General features: G+C 44.4%; 1 protein-coding gene across 5 annotated transcripts in view; it reads right to left on the bottom strand.

Annotated features, from left to right (window-relative positions):
• Positions 1-19608, bottom strand: part of LOC150054363 (uncharacterized) — a 715379-nt gene that overhangs the window by 670128 nt on the left and 25643 nt on the right. For all 5 annotated transcript variants that reach the window (XM_090346707.1, XM_090346706.1, XM_090346705.1 and 2 more), the window contains 2 exons: positions 17341-17466; positions 6846-6971 (listed from right to left, as the gene is read on the bottom strand). In XM_090346707.1, the coding sequence (XP_090202833.1) occupies positions 6846-6971; positions 17341-17466 (252 nt within the window). The remainder of the gene's footprint in view (positions 1-6845; positions 6972-17340; positions 17467-19608) is intronic.

Raw genomic sequence — 19608 nt, 5'->3', positions numbered from 1 at the left:
CACACACACACACACACACACACACACACACACACACACAAATACAAATAAAGATGGAGGAGGAAGCAGACAGCTTATCTAAACCAAGAGGACACCAGGAGAAACCCCAGTCACATCTGGAAAAACAAAAGCGAGGAAGGAAGATGGCGTCGAGACAATAGGGACGCAGCCTAGCCCTCTCTGACAAAAAGAGAGAACCAGGGAGTCCCACGAGCCAACTACCTAAAGAAATCCACAACAACAAACTCAAAAAGCAACGGAGGAGGACTCAAAGCGGAAAAGAAATCCAGATAAAGCTCACATCCAACTTTCTCAAAGAATTCGGAACGCGAAGACCCCTCACCCACCTCTCCCCGCCGGATCCAAGCCACGAAAGCCGCGGAAAGCCGCGAAAAGTGGCAGCTGGTACCGGTCCAAGCCACGAAAAGAGGCTTGAGCGGGTGCCGGCTCCACGCTGGGAAAGCTGTGGCGGGCGCCGGATCTAATCCACGAAAAGCGGTGGCAGTGGAGGGCGCAGGGCTGGGAGCCCAACGGCTGCAGAAACCAGCACAGAACCGGGCCAGCGAACGGCGGAAGCAGCGGAACCCAGACGTGGAACACAGGCGGCGGCGGAGACCCGAGGGGAGTGAAAGACTCCCCACCACCGTGGAGCACCCGCAGACGGATAACACCAATCAAAACTTGTCAACATCTAGAGTCTTCCAGCTACAGAGGTCTAGGTTGGTTATATCTGAAAAACTATAATCGTGTTTAGTATTAATCTTGCTCCCATTTTCAAATGGGCAGAACAAGAAACTCAAGAAAAATGTCCAATCAAGAAACAACATCCCCCACCCAATGTAAACAGACAATGGAACAGTCACTGGCAAACCTAGAGGAGAGTCTTCCAAGTGCTATACAAATGCAATTGATAAACATCATTAATGAAAAATGTGAAAATGTAAAGAAAGAGATAAGGGAGGAAGCCATAGCTGCACAAGAGGAAACCATAAGCAAGGTGATAAGTGAAAAAGAAGAAGCCATAAAGGAGGCCATAATAAAGGTTTTTCAAAGAAAGATGGATGAAGTCATAGAATCCACAAATAAAACGGTGACTGAACTCCAGCAAATGTTCAAAGAAAGTAAGGCTACTGAGTTAACCACTCAAATGGAAATCAAGGAGCTAAAGAAATCCATACATGATCTAAAAGAAGAGATGCAAGGCATCAAAAATGAGCAACTAGAAGCAAAGGAGATGAAAAATAAAGTAGATAGCTTTGATAGCAGGTTAGACAATGCAGAGGAGAGAATTTCCGGGGCTGAAGATAATTTAGTTATTCTAGAGAAAGAACAGAAAATGAGTCAATCCAAATCTAGGAAAAATGAGAGAGCGCATCAGGAGGTCCAAGATACAATTAGGAAGCCTAATTTAAGGCTAATTGGTATTGGAGAAAGAGGTCACTGGTATTGGAAATATACTTCAGGGAATCATCTCAGAGAATTTCCCAAACATCCAGAAGGGCAGGCCCATCCAGATACAAGAAGCTTTTAGAACCCCAAACAGACCTGACCAGAAAAGAACATCCCACCGCCACATGGTAATCCGAACTGGATCAAATAGAAACCAAAAAAAGGATCCTAAAGGCAGCCAGGGAAAAGGGTTCAGTAACCTATAAAGGAAAACCAATCAGAATAACCCCAGATTTCTCAGCAGAGACCATGCAAGCAAGAAGTGACTGGAAGCATATATGTCATGCCCTTAAGTCAAATAACTACCAACCAAGAATCCTGTACCCAGCTAAGCTCTCATTCATAACTGAGGGAACAATAAAAACATTCCATTCCAGGGGAAAGCTGCAACAATATGTCGCAACAAAACCAACACTACAGAGAATTCTCAAAGATGTTCTATACATAGAAAACCAAAATAAATGCAATATAGGGAAAGAAATGGCACCTAAACAGCATACCATCTAAGGACCACAGGAACTGTCAAGACACAGGCCCAAATAAAAGCTTTTAAAAATGGTAGGACTGAATAAATATCTCTCAATCCTAACTCTCAATATCAATGGACTTAAATAACTCCAATTAAACGGCATAGGCTGTCTAGTTGGATCAAAAAGCAAGAGCCATCGTTCTGCTGTCTTCAAGAGACACATCTTACCCAAAAAAACAATCATCTTTTGAAAGTGAGAGGTTGGAATAAACTCTATCAAGCTAACGGCCCCCATAAACAGGCTGGAGTTGCCATCCTCATATCAGATAAAATAGACTTCAAACTAAAATTAGAAAAAAAAAGACAAAGAAGGTTACTACATACTACTAAAGGGATCTTTCCTCCGGGAAGACATAACGATCCTAAATATTTACACACCCAATCCCGGAGCTCCAAACTTCATCAAGCAAACTTTACTTACACTGAAACCATACATAGATCCAAATACAGTGATTGTCGGTGACTTTAACACACCACTCTCACCTATGGACAGATCAACAAGGCAAAAACTCAACAGAGAAACCTTAGAACTGAACAACTATATAGACCAACTAGATCTAACAGACATCTGCAGAATATTCCACCCAGCAACAACACAATATACGTTTTTCTCAGCAGCACATGGAACATTTTCCAAAATAGATCACATCTTAGGCCATAAAACAAACTTGGACAGATTCAGAAACACTGAAATTATTCCATGCACACTCTCAGACCACAAAGGCATCAAATTGGAACTGAACACACATCTCCACCAAGGAAAACCCTGTAACTTATGGAGACTGAACAACACATTGTTGAATCACCAATGGGTCATCGAAGAGATCAGAACAGAAATCCAACAGTTTATGAAATTTAACAGTAAGGAGCACACAAAATACCAACTCCTTTGGGACACAGCAAAGGCAGTACTCAGAGGAAAATTTATAGCGCTGAGTGCCTACAACAACAAGTGGGAAAAATTGCAAACCAACAAGTTAATGTCTCACCTTAAGATCCTGGAAAAAGAGCAACAAACCACCCTAATCCCAGGAGAAAGAAAGCAAATTAGTAAAATCAAAGCAGAATTAAATGATTTGGAATCCAAAAAAACTATAGAAAGAATCAACAAAACAAGGAGTTGGTTCTTTGAAAGAATTAACAAAATTGACAAGCCCTTACCAAATCTTACCAAAAAAAGAAGACAGCATATCGAAATAAACAAAATCGCAGATCAAAATGGTAATATCACGATAGATCCTGAATATCCAAGATCCGGAATATCATGAGGGAATACTTCCCAAACCTTTATGCCAACAAATTTGAGAATCTAGATGAAATGGATGAATTCCTAGCCAATATTAACATACCCACACTGAACCAAGAAGAACTAAGCCAACTCAACAGGCCTATTTCAAGCTCTGAAATAGAAATGGCAATTAGAGAACTTCCACCTAAGAAAAGCACAGGGCTAGATGGATTCACAGCTGAATTCTATAAGGTCTTCAAAGCAGAGCTCACACCAATACTCCTCAAGCTCTTCAACGAAATTGAAAATGAAGGTTCCTTACCAAACTCATTCTGTGAAGCCAGTATAACCCTCATCCCCAAACCAGACAGAGATTCATCAAAGAAAGAGAACTATAGACCTATATCTTTGATGAACATCGATGCAAAACTTCTCAACAAAATACTGGCCAACCGTCTACAACACCTCATCAAAAAAATTATACACTATGATCAAACTGGATTCATCACGGGGAGGCAAAGCTGGTTCAACATACGCAAATCAATTAATATAATTCAACACATCAACAGGAGCAAGGACAAAAATCACATGATTGTCTCAATAGACACGGAAAAGGCATTTGACAAGATCCAACACCCCTTTATGTTAAAAGCTCTGGAGAAACTAGGAATCCATGGAACATTCCTCAATGTAATAAAGGCTGTGTATGAGAAACCTACTGCTAGTATTACACTTAATGGTGAAAATCTAAAGCCATTCCCTCTAAAATCAGGAACGAGACAAGGATGCCCACTCTCTCCACTCCTCTTTAACATAGTACTAGAATTCCTAGCCAGTGCAATAAGGCAAGAAGCAAGCATAAAGGGGATCCAAGGAGGGAAAGAGGAAATAAAACTATCCCTCTTTGCAGATGACATGATTCTGTATTTACAGAATCGTATAGACTCTACTCCCAAGCTCCTTGAGCTGATTCAAAGCTTTGGAAGAGTAGCAGGCTATAAAATCAACCCTCAAAAATCAACTGCCTTCCTTTACGCCAACAGTGAGAGGAACGAGGCAATAATCAGGTAAGAAACTCCTTTCACAATAGCCTCAAAGAAAATAAAGTACCTAGGAATTAGCTTAACTAAGAATGTAAAGGACCTTTTTGACGAAAACTTTAAAACCCTAAAAAAGGAAATTAAAGCAGAACTAAGGAAATGGAAAAACCTCCCATGCTCCTGGATTGGAAGAATCAACATTGTGAAAATGACAATCTTGCCAAGAGCTATCTACAAATTCAATGCAATACCCATCAATATCCCAATGTCATTCTTTAAAGAAATAGAAGAGGCAATCCAAAATTTCATATGGAATAATAAAAGACCCCGTATAGCAAAAACACTTCTTAGCAGAAAGAGCAGCGCTGGAGGAATTTCAATTCCAAACTTTAGACTCTATTACAGAGCTTTAATTAATAAAACAGCTTGGTACTGGCACAAGAGCAGGCCTGAAGACCAATGGAATAGAACTGAGGACCCAGATATTAAACCACAGACCTATGGCCACCTAATCTTTGACAAGGGAGCCAAGAAAATAGAATGGAAGAAAGACAGCCTCTTCAACAAGTTGTGCTGGCAGAACTGGTTAAACACCTGCAGAACACTAAAGTTGGATCCTTCTTTGTCACCCTGCACTAGAATTAACTCCAAATGGATCAAAGACCTGGAGGTAAAAGCTGACACACTGAAAACTTTACAGGAAGGAATAGGAGATACACTATGCCTCCTTGGCACAGGTCGAAACTTTCTTAAGGACCAAGAATCACAACAAATCAGAGAAAGACTGGATAAGTGGGACTGCATTAAACTGCAGAGCTTTTGTAAGGCAAAGGACATAGCTAGTTAACTAATCAGGAAGCCTACAGAGTGGGAGAAGATCTTCACCAACCAAACAACGGACAAAGGCCTCATATCTAAAATATATCAACAACTCAAAAAATTGAATCACTCCAAAACTAACCTCCAAAGTAACAACCATCCCATTAAAAAATGGGCCAAAGACTTAAAGAGAGTCTTCTCTGAAGAAGAAACAAAAAAGGCCTACGGACACATGAAGAAATGCTCAACATCTCTGGTCATAAAAGAAATGCAAATCAAAAACAACTCTAAGATTCCACCTCACTCCAGTTAGAATGGCCAGGATCAGGAAAACGAATAACAACAGATGCTGGAGGGGATGTGGACAGGAGGGATCACTACTACACTGTTGGTGGGAGTGCAAACTCGTTCAACCACTGTGGAAAGCAGTGTGGCAGTGCCTCAAAAGGCTAAACATAGAACTCCCCTATGACCCAGCAATTCCACTACTTGGCATTTACCCAACCATCCAGAAACAAGGACATACTAAATCCACTAGCACAACAATGTTCATTGCAGCACTATTCACCATAGCAAAGATATGGAACCAACCCAGATGTCCCTCAGTTGATGAGTGGATCAACAAGTTGTGGTATTTGTACACAATGGAATTCTATGCTGCTGTCAGAAAGAATGACATCGCCCCATTTGTTAGGAAATGGAAAGACTTAGAAAAAAATCATATTAAGTGAAGTAAGCCAGACTCAAAGGAACTTAGGCTCAATGGTTTCCCTCATTCGTCATAATCAGTAGAAACCTTGGGCTCTACTAGCAGAGATCTGCAATAGAGCAAAATCTTGATACATAAGGCCATATAATGTGAAGCTAATTGAAAGGACCTCCAGGATATCGAAACAAAAGCCATATAATGAATGATTGTTGTCCTTAATGTACTATGTTGTCTCTCATCTCCTTTGCTGTCCCTTGGTTATCTCATGTTGGTATAGTATCTCACTTTGTTATCTGATATATTGAATTTATTTGTATTTGGATATTTGAAATTTGATAGGGAAGGGGGGAAAACCAAGATGAGTGGAGGGTTTGGGGGGGGGGAGGGAAATGAGTACCAAGGCATGTGAAAGGGTATCAAGGTATGTGAATTAATGCACCTTCTATATGGCAAATATCATGTAACCCTTTTACTAATTACAATAAGAAAATATGGAAAAAGAAAAATAAATAAATAAATAAATGAAAGGACTGGGAGTTTGGCCTAACGGTATAGTGCTTGCTTAGCATGCACGGACAACCCGGGTTTGATTCCTCGGTACCACATACATAGAAAAGGCTAGAAGTGTTGCTGTGGCTCAAGTGGTAGAGCTCTAGCCTTGAGAAAGTCCAAGGTCAGACATCAGGCCCTGAGTTCAAATCCAGGACTGGCAAAAAAAATTGAAAAAGAAACTGCACCTGTCCAACTATAGCAAGTCCCACACTCTCCCCAAACTAGACCAGAGTTGGATGGGGCTGGGACTGCAGGAGCAGACTCCACCCATTCTGCCTGCATCACAAGATTCTGGCCACACCCCCTATTAGTTCCTGTTTCTCGCTGACCAATGGGATCGGAGATTTGGGGCCACGCCCACATTCCACGCTGCCTAGCAATACTGGTATTCTGTCTGTTGACTTATACCACTACCAGCAACTGTTGAAGGGAGAGGTGGCTGAGTGGTGATCGAGAGAATCCAGGTGATTTGGCGATAGACTCGGATACTCGCTTACTTATTAGTGATTGGGTACGTACAGGAGATTTCGAAGAGCCTGGGAATGTGGCCGGTCCATCTTTCCCATCCCAGAGCTGGCACGTCTGAACGATCAAAACCAAGAAAGAAACGACTGCAGGAACATCAGCAGAACTATCTTCATGGATCTGAAAAGATAAGGAAGAAAAATAAAAGGGGAGGCAAGCCCACGACCAACACCACTGGGGTCTGTAATTCACGTGAGGGTGCAGCCAGAGACCAAGCTGACCCTGAGCCTCGCCTGCCTTCAGGCACAGTCGGAGCAGCCAGGGTCAAGAGTGTCACAGGTCCCAAGAACAACAAAGATCTGGAGAGGGGCTACCAATACCTGCTGCTAGCCCTGGACTGGAGCAAATTACGACATCAACAGCTCTTCCGTGAAATCCACCAACTAAAGCAGGTAAAGAAAGAGCTGCAGGAACAACAGCAGGAAGAAAATGAGAAGCTGGCCCAGGTGCAAGAAACACTGAAAGCAGAGTTAGAAGACCACAAGGTAGCCACACAGATGCTGCTTTCAGAAAAAGGCCACTTACAATCTGCCCTGGCCCACATGGAACAGGAAGTCAAACGAAGTCAGGTGGAGCATGAAGATCTGACCAGCCGCCTGCAGGCTTCTCAGCAACGCAGCTTAGACCTAGAGATGGCCTTGTCTGCCCTCACCACCACGCAGAAGGACATTGAGCAGAAGAACAGACAGCTCATCCAAGACCTGGGTGATGTGAAGCTGCAGCTCGAGGAAAAGAGCAGAAGCTGTGACAACCTGCAGGAGCTGAATGCAGACTTACAGGGGAAGCTGGACGTGCTCCGGACCCAGAAGTCCAACATGAAATTGAAAATAGAAAAATTCCAACGAGTGCTAGAGGAGCGGGCAGTGCTGAAAAGAAGAATAGAAAGTGTGCAAAGTGTGGTGAGTGCATTGAGGTTGGAGAGGGACAAGATTGCGGAGGACCTGAGGGTGGAGAGGTCCACGTGGACGGAGAAGGTGCGGCGGCTCTCACAGGAGATGAACCAACTCACAGACGAGCGCGAGGAAGACCTGTGGCAGACGGTGGATCTAGAGAACAAGCTGGCAGAAATGGAGAACAAGCTGGCAGAGGCACAGCCCCCTGCAGGACCATCTCAGGCTGACTTAAAGAACCTGGAGCAACAACTTCAATTCCAGGTTCAGGAAAACCAAAGCCTCAGTCTCCAGAACCTGGAGCGACAGGAACGGCTGCTGATACTGCAGAAGAAAGTGGGCGACAAGGCTCAGTCCAACATCTTTGAGACCCAGAAATGCACAGACCTGCAAATGAGAGAGCTGAAAGAGCAGCTGGAGCAGCTGCAGGAAGCTTTCCACAGGCTGAGCACTGAGAAGGACCAGCTCACCAGCCTCCTGACCTCAGAGCAAAAGGAGAATGAACACCTTCTGGAGAAGCTGGAGCAGCGAGAGATGGAATTAGGAGAATGGAAAGAGGTGGCTGAAGGAAGTTTTCAAACAGCCCAGAGTCTTCAGGAGCTCAATGCTCAGTACCTGGCCCAGCTGCAGGAACTCAAAACCACCTGTGAAGAGAACATGGCCTCCATTCAGCAGCTGAGTGCAGAGAAGGAGGAGCTGCAACAGCACCTGCTGAGGCACACCCAGCTGCTGGAGCAGCAGCAGCAGCAGCAGGACCTGACCCTGACCCAAGAGTTGCAGGACACTCTCCAGTGCCTGGAAGCCACTACACAAGAGAAGGAGCAACTCCAGGCCCAGCTGAGCTTCCTGGCTTTCCAGGAAGGTCAAGAAGGGGACAAGGAAGAAGCAAGGGCTGAGGAGGCAACTCCAGCCGCCGTGACCATCCCAGAGGCTGTGGACATCCCACAAGTCATGAAGGCCTTTTACCCGAAAGCAAAAGCAGTTGCTGAGGTGACAAAAGTGAAACTCAGCCAACAGCTGCAGGAGCAGCAGGCCCACTGCCAGTGCCTGGCCAACTTGGCAGCCCAGTGCCAGACCAAGCTGGAGCAGCAGGCCCTGTTTCCCAAGAGCAGGAACCATGGTCCCTCAGGGGACAGGAAGCAGGACACGCGGGTGTCTAAGAAGATGAGAATGTGCTTCCTCCAGCCCCTGCCTGATAAAGTGGAGCACCAGAGTCCAGCAGGGGACCTCCAGCACCGGTGTGCCCAGCTGTCCAAACACATCAGCACCCTCGACGACTCCATAATGCTGTACAAAGAACAGATGGAAGTCCTGGACCAACTCTATAAGGAGAAAGATGAGTGTGTCATGGAACTCTCCCAGGAGAAGATGCAGAAGAAGGAGGAGCTGCAGGAACTTCTGGTGCTCCTTGTGGGTGAAGGCACACAGTGCCAGGGCCAGATGCCTGTAGACCCTGAGACCCCTGCTGCTGAGGTCACTTCACACCTGCCAAGCCCCTCAAACATTGAAGACAGCAAGGAGCAGAAAATCTTTGCAGATGCCCAACTCAAAGACAGTGTGCAGCCTGCCCAGGTAGAGGCAGGGGGGACTTGTCCCCGAAAAGCCTCCACCCCAGAGCCCACTGTGATGCTGATGCCTGATACCCAGCCCCCTGAAGAGCTTTCGGGCCAGGGCAATGAGCAATCCCGATCCTCTCCTTTCTTCTCCAGGCTGAGGAAAATGATGTGCTGGCGATAATGGTTCTTTAAAGACTTGTTAGCCACCATGGCAATCTTTTAGGCCTGCACCTAACGGGTGATGACTGGACTTCAACCTCAGGCCAGATAGGACAGAGACTGCGGGAGGTGGCCCTAACTCTAAGTCATCTAAACAGCCACTGGTTGCCGGGGAAGGAGGGCCCTTGATATAGTTTTCACAAATAATCAATTTTTACAAAGAAAAATGAAATGATATATTTATCGAATCCATCATGTTCCGTTTTTATATAAATGACTAAACACAATGTATTCTGTGAACATTTGGGGAGTAATATTTTGAACATGTATAGAAATAAAACTTTAGTTTACAAGTAAAAACAAAATCAGTCTTTAGTGCCCAGGATGGCTTTGAACTGCAATCCTCAGTTCTCAGCCTCCTGAGTAGCTAGCCTCCATGGCCTGCTCAACAATTAAAATTTCAAAAAACAAGGAAAATAACTCTTTGGCTTCAGAATAGTCTGTTGAGGTTCAGGGTACAGCTGGAAGGTTACAAATAGCACCCGCTGGGTGCCACAGGCTCACACCTGCAATCCTAGCTACAGGAGGCTAAGATATGAGGATCACAATTTGAAGCCAGCCCAGGTAGCAAAGTTAATTGGAAACTCATTTCCAACCAACTACCCAAAAAGCTGTAAGTGGAACCATGGCTCAAGTGGTAGAGTGCTAGCCTTAAGCAAGAAACGGTCAGAGACAGAGCCTAAGTCCTGAGTTAAAGCCTTAGTAATTCAAGAGAATGGAAGCATGGAAGCAAGGAAGTGAGAGAGAGAGAGAGAGAGAAAGAAAGAAAAGGAAGAAAAAGTAAAAGTGAGGAAAAGCACATACTGTGCACAAGAGACACAGAGAGAGGGTGCGAGTGAGAAATAGAGGGAAAGAGAAAGAGAGGGAGAGAAAGGGAGAGAACATTACCAGTACAGGTAACCAAAATTGCAAACGAGAAAACAAAACAAAACAACCAAACAATGCCATGGTGATGAAGAAGCACTGCTTTCAACACACACACACACACACACACACACACACACACACACACACACACAAATACAAATAAAGATGGAGGAGGAAGCAGACAGCTTATCTAAACCAAGAGGACACCAGGAGAAACCCCAGTCACATCTGGAAAAACAAGAAAAGCGAGGAAGGAAGATGGCGTCGAGACAATAGGGACGCAGCCTAGCCCTCTCTGACAAAAAGAGAGAACCAGGGAGTCCCACGAGCCAACTACCTAAAGAAATCCACAACAACAAACTCAAAAAGCAATGGAGGAGGACTCAAACCAGAAAAGAAATCCAGATAAAGCTCACATCCAACTTTCTCAAAGAATTCGGAACGCGAAGACCCCTCACCCACCTCTCCCCGCCGGATCCAAGCCACGAAAGCCGCGGAAAGCCGCGAAAAGTGGCAGCTGGTACCGGTCCAAGCCACGAAAAGAGGCTTGAGCGGGTGCCGGCTCCACGCTGGGAAAGCTGTGGCGGGCGCCGGATCTAATCCACGAAAAGCGGTGGCAGTGGAGGGCGCAGGGCTGGGAGCCCAACGGCTGCAGAAACCAGCACAGAACCGGGCCAGCGAACGGCGGAAGCAGCGGAACCCAGACGTGGAACACAGGCGGCGGCGGAGACCCGAGGGGAGTGAAAGACTCCCCACCACCGTGGAGCACCCGCAGACGGATAACACCAATCAAAACTTGTCAACATCTAGAGTCTTCCAGCTACAGAGGTCTAGGTTGGTTATATCTGAAAAACTATAATCGTGTTTAGTATTAATCTTGCTCCCATTTTCAAATGGGCAGAACAAGAAACTCAAGAAAAATGTCCAATCAAGAAACAACATCCCCCACCCAATGTAATCAGACAATGGAACAGTCACTGGCAAACCTAGAGGAGAGTCTTCCAAGTGCTATACAAATGCAATTGATAAACATCATTAATGAAAAATGTGAAAATGTAAAGAAAGAGATAAGGGAGGAAGCCATAGCTGCACAAGAGGAAACCATAAGCAAGGTGATAAGTGAAAAAGAAGAAGCCATAAAGGAGGCCATAATAAAGGTTTTTCAAAGAAAGATGGATGAAGTCATAGAATCCACAAATAAAACGGTGACTGAACTCCAGCAAATGTTCAAAGAAAGTAAAGCTACTGAGTTAACCACTCAAATGGAAATCAAGGAGCTAAAGAAATCCATACATGATCTAAAAGAAGAGATGCAAGGCATCAAAAATGAGCAACTAGAAGCAAACGAGATGAAAAATAAAGTAGATAGCTTTGATAGCAGGTTAAACAATGCAGAGGAGAGAATTTCCGGGGCTGAAGATAATTTAGTTATTCTAGAGAAAGAACAGAAAATGAGTCAATCCAAATCTAGGAAAAATGAGAGAGCGCTTCAGGAGGTCCAAGATACAATTAGGAAGCCTAATTTAAGGCTAATTGGTATTGGAGAAAGAGGTCAATGGTACTGGAAATATACTTCAGGGAATCATCTCAGAGAATTTCCCAAACATCCAGAAGGGCAGGCCCATCCAGATACAAGAAGCTTTTAGAACCCCAAACAGACCTGACCAGAAAAGAACATCCCACCGCCACATGGTAATCCGAACTGGATCAAATAGAAACCAAAAAAAGGATCCTAAAGGCAGCCAGGGAAAAGGGTTCAGTAACCTATAAAGGAAAACCAATCAGAATAACCCCAGATTTCTCAGCAGAGACCATGCAAGCAAGAAGTGACTGGAAGCATATATGTCATGCCCTTAAGTCAAATAACTACCAACCAAGAATCCTGTACCCAGCTAAGCTCTCATTCATAACTGAGGGAACAATAAAAACATTCCATTCCAGGGGAAAGCTGCAACAATATGTCGCAACAAAACCAACACTACAGAGAATTCTCAAAGATGTTCTATACATAGAAAACCAAAATAAATGCAATATAGGGAAAGAAATGGCACCTAAACAGCATACCATCTAAGGACCACAGGAACTGTCAAGACACAGGCCCAAATAAAAGCTTTTAAAAATGGTAGGACCGAATAAATATCTCTCAATCCTAACTCTCAATATCAATGGACTTAAATAACTCCAATTAAACGGCATAGGCTGTCTAGTTGGATCAAAAAGCAAGAGCCATCGTTCTGCTGTCTTCAAGAGACACATCTTACCCAAAAAAACAATCATCTTTTGAAAGTGAGAGGTTGGAATAAACTCTATCAAGCTAACGGCCCCCATAAACAGGCTGGAGTTGCCATCCTCATATCAGATAAAATAGACTTCAAACTAAAATTAGAAAAAAAAAAGACAAAGAAGGTTACTACATACTACTAAAGGGATCTTTCCTCCGGGAAGACATAACGATCCTAAATATTTACACACCCAATCCCGGAGCTCCAAACTTCATCAAGCAAACTTTACTTACACTGAAACCATACATAGATCCAAATACAGTGATTGTCGGTGACTTTAACACACCACTCTCACCTATGGACAGATCAACAAGGCAAAAACTCAACAGAGAAACCTTAGAACTGAACAACTATATAGACCAACTAGATCTAACAGACATCTGCAGAATATTCCACCCAGCAACAACACAATATACATTTTTCTCAGCAGCACATGGAACATTTTCCAAAATAGATCACATCTTAGGCCATAAAACAAACTTGGACAGATTCAGAAACACTGAAATTATTCCAAGCACACTCTCAGACCACAAAGGCATCAAATTGGAACTGAACACACATCTCCACCAAGGAAAACCCTGTAACTTATGGAGACTGAACAACACATTGTTGAATCACCAATGGGTCATCGAAGAGATCAGAACAGAAATCCAACAGTTTATGAAATTTAACAGTAAGGAGCACACAAAATACCAACTCCTTTGGGACACAGCAAAGGCAGTACTCAGAGGAAAATTTATAGCGCTGAGTGCCTACAACAACAAGTGGGAAAAATTGCAAACCAACAAGTTAATGTCTCACCTTAAGATCCTGGAAAAAGAGCAACAAACCACCCTAATCCCAGGAGAAGAAAGCAAATTAGTAAAATCAAAGCAGAATTAAATGATTTGGAATCCAAAAAAACTATAGAAAGAATCAACAAAACAAGGAGTTGGTTCTTTGAAAGAATTAACAAAATTGACAAGCCCTTAGTAAATCTTACCAAAAAAAGAAGACAGCATATCGAAATAAACAAAATCGCAGATCAAAATGGTAATATCACGACAGATCCTGAATATCCAAGATCCGGAATATCATGAGGGAATACTTCTCAAACCTTTATGCCAACAAATTTGAGAATCTAGATGAAATGGATGAATTCCTAGCCAATATTAACATACCCACACTGAACCAAGAAGAACTAAGCCAACTCAACAGGCCTATTTCAAGCTCTGAAATAGAAATGGCAATTAGAGAACTTCCACCTAAGAAAAGCACAGGGCTAGATGGATTCACAGCTGAATTCTATAAGGTCTTCAAAGCAGAGCTCACACCAATACTCCTCAAGCTCTTCAACGAAATTGAAAATGAAGGTTCCTTACCAAACTCATTCTGTGAAGCCAGTATAACCCTCATCCCCAAACCAGACAGAGATTCATCAAAGAAAGAGAACTATAGACCTATATCTTTGATGAACATCGATGCAAAACTTCTCAACAAAATACTGGCCAACCGTCTACAACACCTCATCAAAAAAATTATACACTATGATCAAACTGGATTCATCACAGGGAGGCAAAGCTGGTTCAACATACGCAAATCAATTAATATAATTCAACACATCAACAGGAGCAAGGACAAAAATCACATGATTGTCCCAATAGACACGGAAAAGGCATTTGACAAGATCCAACACCCCTTTATGTTAAAAGCTCTGGAGAAACTAGGAATCCATGGAACATTCCTCAATGTAATAAAGGCTGTGTATGAGAAACCTACTGCTAGTATTACACTTAATGGTGAAAATCTAAAGCCATTCCCTCTAAAATCAGGAACGAGACAAGGATGCCCACTCTCTCCACTCCTCTTTAACATAGTACTAGAATTCCTAGCCAGTGCAATAAGGCAAGAAGCAAGCATAAAGGGGATCCAAGGAGGGAAAGAGGAAATAAAACTATCCCTCTTTGCAGATGACATGATTCTGTATTTACAGAATCGTATAGACTCTACTCCCAAGCTCCTTGAGCTGATTCAAAGCTTTGGAAGAGTAGCAGGCTATAAAATCAACCCTCAAAAATCAACTGCCTTCCTTTACGCCAACAGTGAGAGGAACGAGGCAATAATCAGGTAAGAAACTCCTTTCACAATAGCCTCAAAGAAAATAAAGTACCTAGGAATTAGCTTAACTAAGAATGTAAAGGACCTTTTTGACGAAAACTTTAAAACCCTAAAAAAGGAAATTAAAGCAGAACTAAGGAAATGGAAAAACCTCCCATGCTCCTGGATTGGAAGAATCAACATTGTGAAAATGACAATCTTGCCAAGAGCTATCTACAAATTCAATGCAATACCCATCAATATCCCAATGTCATTCTTTAAAGAAATAGAAGAGGCAATCCAAAATTTCATATGGAATAATAAAAGACCCCGTATAGCAAAAACACTTCTTAGCAGAAAGAGCAGCGCTGGAGGAATTTCAATTCCAAACTTTAGACTCTATTACAGAGCTATAATTAATAAAACAGCTTGGTACTGGCACAAGAGCAGGCCTGAAGACCAATGGAATAGAACTGAGGACCCAGATATTAAACCACAGACCTATGGCCACCTAATCTTTGACAAGGGAGCCAAAAATAGAATGGAAGAAAGACAGCCTCTTCAACAAGTTGTGCTGGCAGAACTGGTTAAACACCTGCAGAACACTAAAGTTGGATCCTTCTTTGTCACCCTGCACTAGAATTAACTCCAAATGGATCAAAGACCTGGAGGTAAAAGCTGACACACTGAAAACTTTACAGGAAGGAATAGGAGATACACTATGCCTCCTTGGCACAGGTCGAAACTTTCTTAATAAGGACCAAGAATCACAACAAATCAGAGAAAGACTGGATAAGTGGGACTGCATTAAACTGCAGAGCTTTTGTAAGGCAAAGGACATAGCTAGTTAACTAATCAGGAAGCCTACAGAGTGGGAGAAGATCTTCACCAACCAAACAACGGACAAAGGCCTCATATCTAAAATATATCAACAACTCAAAAAATTGAATCACTCCAAAACTAACCTCCAAAGTAACAACCATCCCATTAAAAAATGGGCCAAAGACTTAAAGAGAGTCTTCTCTGAAGAAGAAACAAAAAAGGCCTATGGACACATGAAGAAATGCTCAACATCTCTGGTCGTAAAAGAAATGCAAATCAAAACAACTCTAAGATTCCACCTCACTCCAGTTAGAATGGCCAGGATCAGGAAAACGAATAACAACAGATGCTGGAGGGGATGTGGACAGGAGGGATCACTACTACACTGTTGGTGGGAGTGCAAACTCGTTCAACCACTGTGGAAAGCAGTGTGGCAGTGCCTCAAAGGCTAAACACAGAACTCCCCTATGACCCAGCAATTCCACTACTTGGCATTTACCCAACCATCCAGAAACAAGGACATACTAAATCCACTAGCACAACAATGTTCATTGCAGCACTATTCACCATAGCAAAGATATGGAACCAACCCAGATGTCCCTCAGTTGATGAGTGGATCAACAAGTTGCGGTATTTGTACACAATGGAATTCTATGCTGCTGTCAGAAAGAATGACATCGCCCCATTTGTTAGGAAATGGAAAGACTTAGAAAAAATCATATTAAGTGAAGTAAGCCAGACTCAAAGGAACTTAGGCTCAATGGTTTCCCTCATTCGTCATAATCAGTAGAAACCTTGGGCTCTACTAGCAGAGATCTGCAATAGAGCAAAATCTTGATACATAAGGCCATATAATGTGAAGCTAATTGAAAGGACCTCCAGGATATCGAAACAAAAGCCATATAATGAATGATTGTTGTCCTTAATGTACTATGTTGTCTCTCATCTCCTTTGCTGTCCCTTGGTTATCTCATGTTGGTATAGTATCTCACTTTGTTATCTGATATATTGAATTTATTTGTATTTGGATATTTGAAATTTGATAGGGAAGGGGGGAAAACCAAGATGAGTGGAGGGTTTGGGGGGGGGAGGGAAATGAGTACCAAGGCATGTGAAAGGGTATCAAGGTATGTGAATTAATGCACCTTCTATATGGCAAATATCATGTAACCCTTTTACTAATTACAATAAGAAAATATGGAAAAAGAAAAATAAATAAATAAATAAATGGAAGGACTGGGAGTTTGGCCTAACGGTATAGTGCTTGCTTAGCATGCACGGACAACCCGGGTTTGATTCCTCGGTACCACATACATAGAAAAGGCTAGAAGTGTTGCTGTGGCTCAAGTGGTAGAGCTCTAGCCTTGAGAAAGTCCAAGGTCAGACATCAGGCCCTGAGTTCAAATCCAGGACTGGCAAAAAAAATTGAAAAAGAAACTGCACCTGTCCAACTATAGCAAGTCCCACACTCTCCCCAAACTAGACCAGAGTTGGATGGGGCTGGGACTGCAGGAGCAGACTCCACCCATTCTGCCTGCATCACAAGATTCTGGCCACACCCCCTATTAGTTCCTGTTTCTCGCTGACCAATGGGATCGGAGATTTGGGGCCACGCCCACATTCCACGCTGCCTAGCAATACTGGTATTCTGTCTGTTGACTTATACCACTACCAGCAACTGTTGAAGGGAGAGGTGGCTGAGTGGTGATCGAGAGAATCCAGGTGATTTGGCGATAGACTCGGATACTCGCTTACTTATTAGTGATTGGGTACGTACAGGAGATTTCGAAGAGCCTGGGAATGTGGCCGGTCCATCTTTCCCATCCCAGAGCTGGCACGTCTGAACGATCAAAACCAAGAAAGAAACGACTGCAGGAACATCAGCAGAACTATCTTCATGGATCTGAAAAGATAAGGAAGAAAAATAAAAGGGGAGGCAAGCCCACGACCAACACCACTGGGGTCTGTAATTCACGTGAGGGTGCAGCCAGAGACCAAGCTGACCCTGAGCCTCGCCTGCCTTCAGGCACAGTCGGAGCAGCCAGGGTCAAGAGTGTCACAGGTCCCAAGAACAACAAGGATCTGGAGAGGGGCTACCAATACCTGCTGCTAGCCCTGGACTGGAGCAAATTACGACATCAACAGCTCTTCCGTGAAATCCACCAACTAAAGCAGGTAAAGAAAGAGCTGCAGGAACAACAGCAGGAAGAAAATGAGAAGCTGGCCCAGGTGCAAGAAACACTGAAAGCAGAGTTAGAAGACCACTAGGTAGCCACACAGATGCTGCTTTCAGAAAAAGGCCACTTACAATCTGCCCTGGCCCACATGGAACAGGAAGTCAAACGAAGTCAGGTGGAGCATGAAGATCTGACCAGCCGCCTGCAGGCTTCTCAGCAACGCAGCTTAGACCTAGAGATGGCCTTGTCTGCCCTCACCACCACGCAGAAGGACATTGAGCAGAAGAACAGACAGCTCATCCAAGACCTGGGTGATGTGAAGCTGCAGCTCGAGGAAAAGAGCAGAAGCTGTGACAACCTGCAGGAGCTGAATGCAGACTTACAGGGGAAGCTGGACGTGCTCCGGACCCAGAAGTCCAACATGAAATTGAAAATAGAAAAATTCCAACGAGTGCTAGAGGAGCGGGCAGTGCTGAAAAGAAGAATAGAAAGTGTGCAAAGTGTGGTGAGTGCATTGAGGTTGGAGAGGGACAAGATTGCGGAGGACCTGAGGGTGGAGAGGTCCACGTGGACGGAGAAGGTGCGGCGGCTCTCACAGGAGATGAACCAACTCACAGACGAGCGCGAGGAAGACCTGTGGCAGACGGTGGATCTAGAGAACAAGCTGGCAGAAATGGAGAACAAGCTGGCAGAGGCACAGCCCCCTGCAGGACCATCTCAGGCTGACTTAAAGAACCTGGAGCAACAACTTCAATTCCAGGTTCAGGAAAACCAAAGCCTCAGTCTCCAGAACCTGGAGCGACAGGAACGGCTGCTGATACTGCAGAAGAAAGTGGGCGACAAGGCTCAGTCCAACATCTTTGAGACCCAGAAATGCACAGACCTGCAAATGAGAGAGCTGAAAGAGCAGCTGGAGCAGCTGCAAGAAGCTTTCCACAGGCTGAGCACTGAGAAGGACCAGCTCACCAGCCTCCTGACCTCAGAGCAAAAGGAGAATGAACACCTTCTGGAGAAGCTGGAGCAGCGAGAGATGGAATTAGGAGAATGGAAAGAGGTGGCTGAAGGAAGTTTTCAAACAGCCCAGAGTCTTCAGGAGCTCAATGCTCAGTACCTGGCCCAGCTGCAGGAACTCAAAACCACCTGTGAAGAGAACATGGCCTCCATTCAGCAGCTGAGTGCAGAGAAGGAGGAGCTGCAACAGCACCTGCTGAGGCACACCCAGCTGCTGGAGCAGCAGCAGCAGCAGCAGGACCTGACCCTGACCCAAGAGTTGCAGGACACTCTCCAGTGCCTGGAAGCCACTACACAAGAGAAGGAGCAACTCCAGGCCCAGCTGAGCTTCCTGGCTTTCCAGGAAGGTCAAGAAGGGGACAAGGAAGAAGCAAGGGCTGAGGAGGCAACTCCAGCCGCTGTGACCATCCCAGAGGCTGTGGACATCCCACAAGTCATGAAGGCCTTTTACCCGAAAGCAAAAGCAGTTGCTGAGGTGACAAAAGTGAAACTCAGCCAACAGCTGCAGGAGCAGCAGGCCCACTGCCAGTGCCTGGCCAACTTGGCAGCCCAGTGCCAGACCAAGCTGGAGCAGCAGGCCCTGTTTCCCAAGAGCAGGAACCATGGTCCCTCAGGGGACAGGAAGCAGGACACGCGGGTGTCTAAGAAGATGAGAATGTGCTTCCTCCAGCCCCTGCCTGATAAAGTGGAGCACCAGAGTCCAGCAGGGGACCTCCAGCACCGGTGTGCCCAGCTGTCCAAACACATCAGCACCCTCGACGACTCCATAATGCTGTACAAAGAACAGATGGAAGTCCTGGACCAACTCTATAAGGAGAAAGATGAGTGTGTCATGGAACTCTCCCAGGAGAAGATGC

This window comes from Megascapheus bottae, chromosome 15, assembly GCF_031878675.1.
Source record: "Megascapheus bottae isolate mThoBot1 chromosome 15, mThoBot2.hap1, whole genome shotgun sequence".
Taxonomy (NCBI): Eukaryota; Metazoa; Chordata; class Mammalia; order Rodentia; family Geomyidae; genus Megascapheus; species Megascapheus bottae.
The sequence above is the reverse complement of the archived record's forward strand: the minus strand, read 5'-3'. Positions and strand labels throughout refer to the sequence as shown.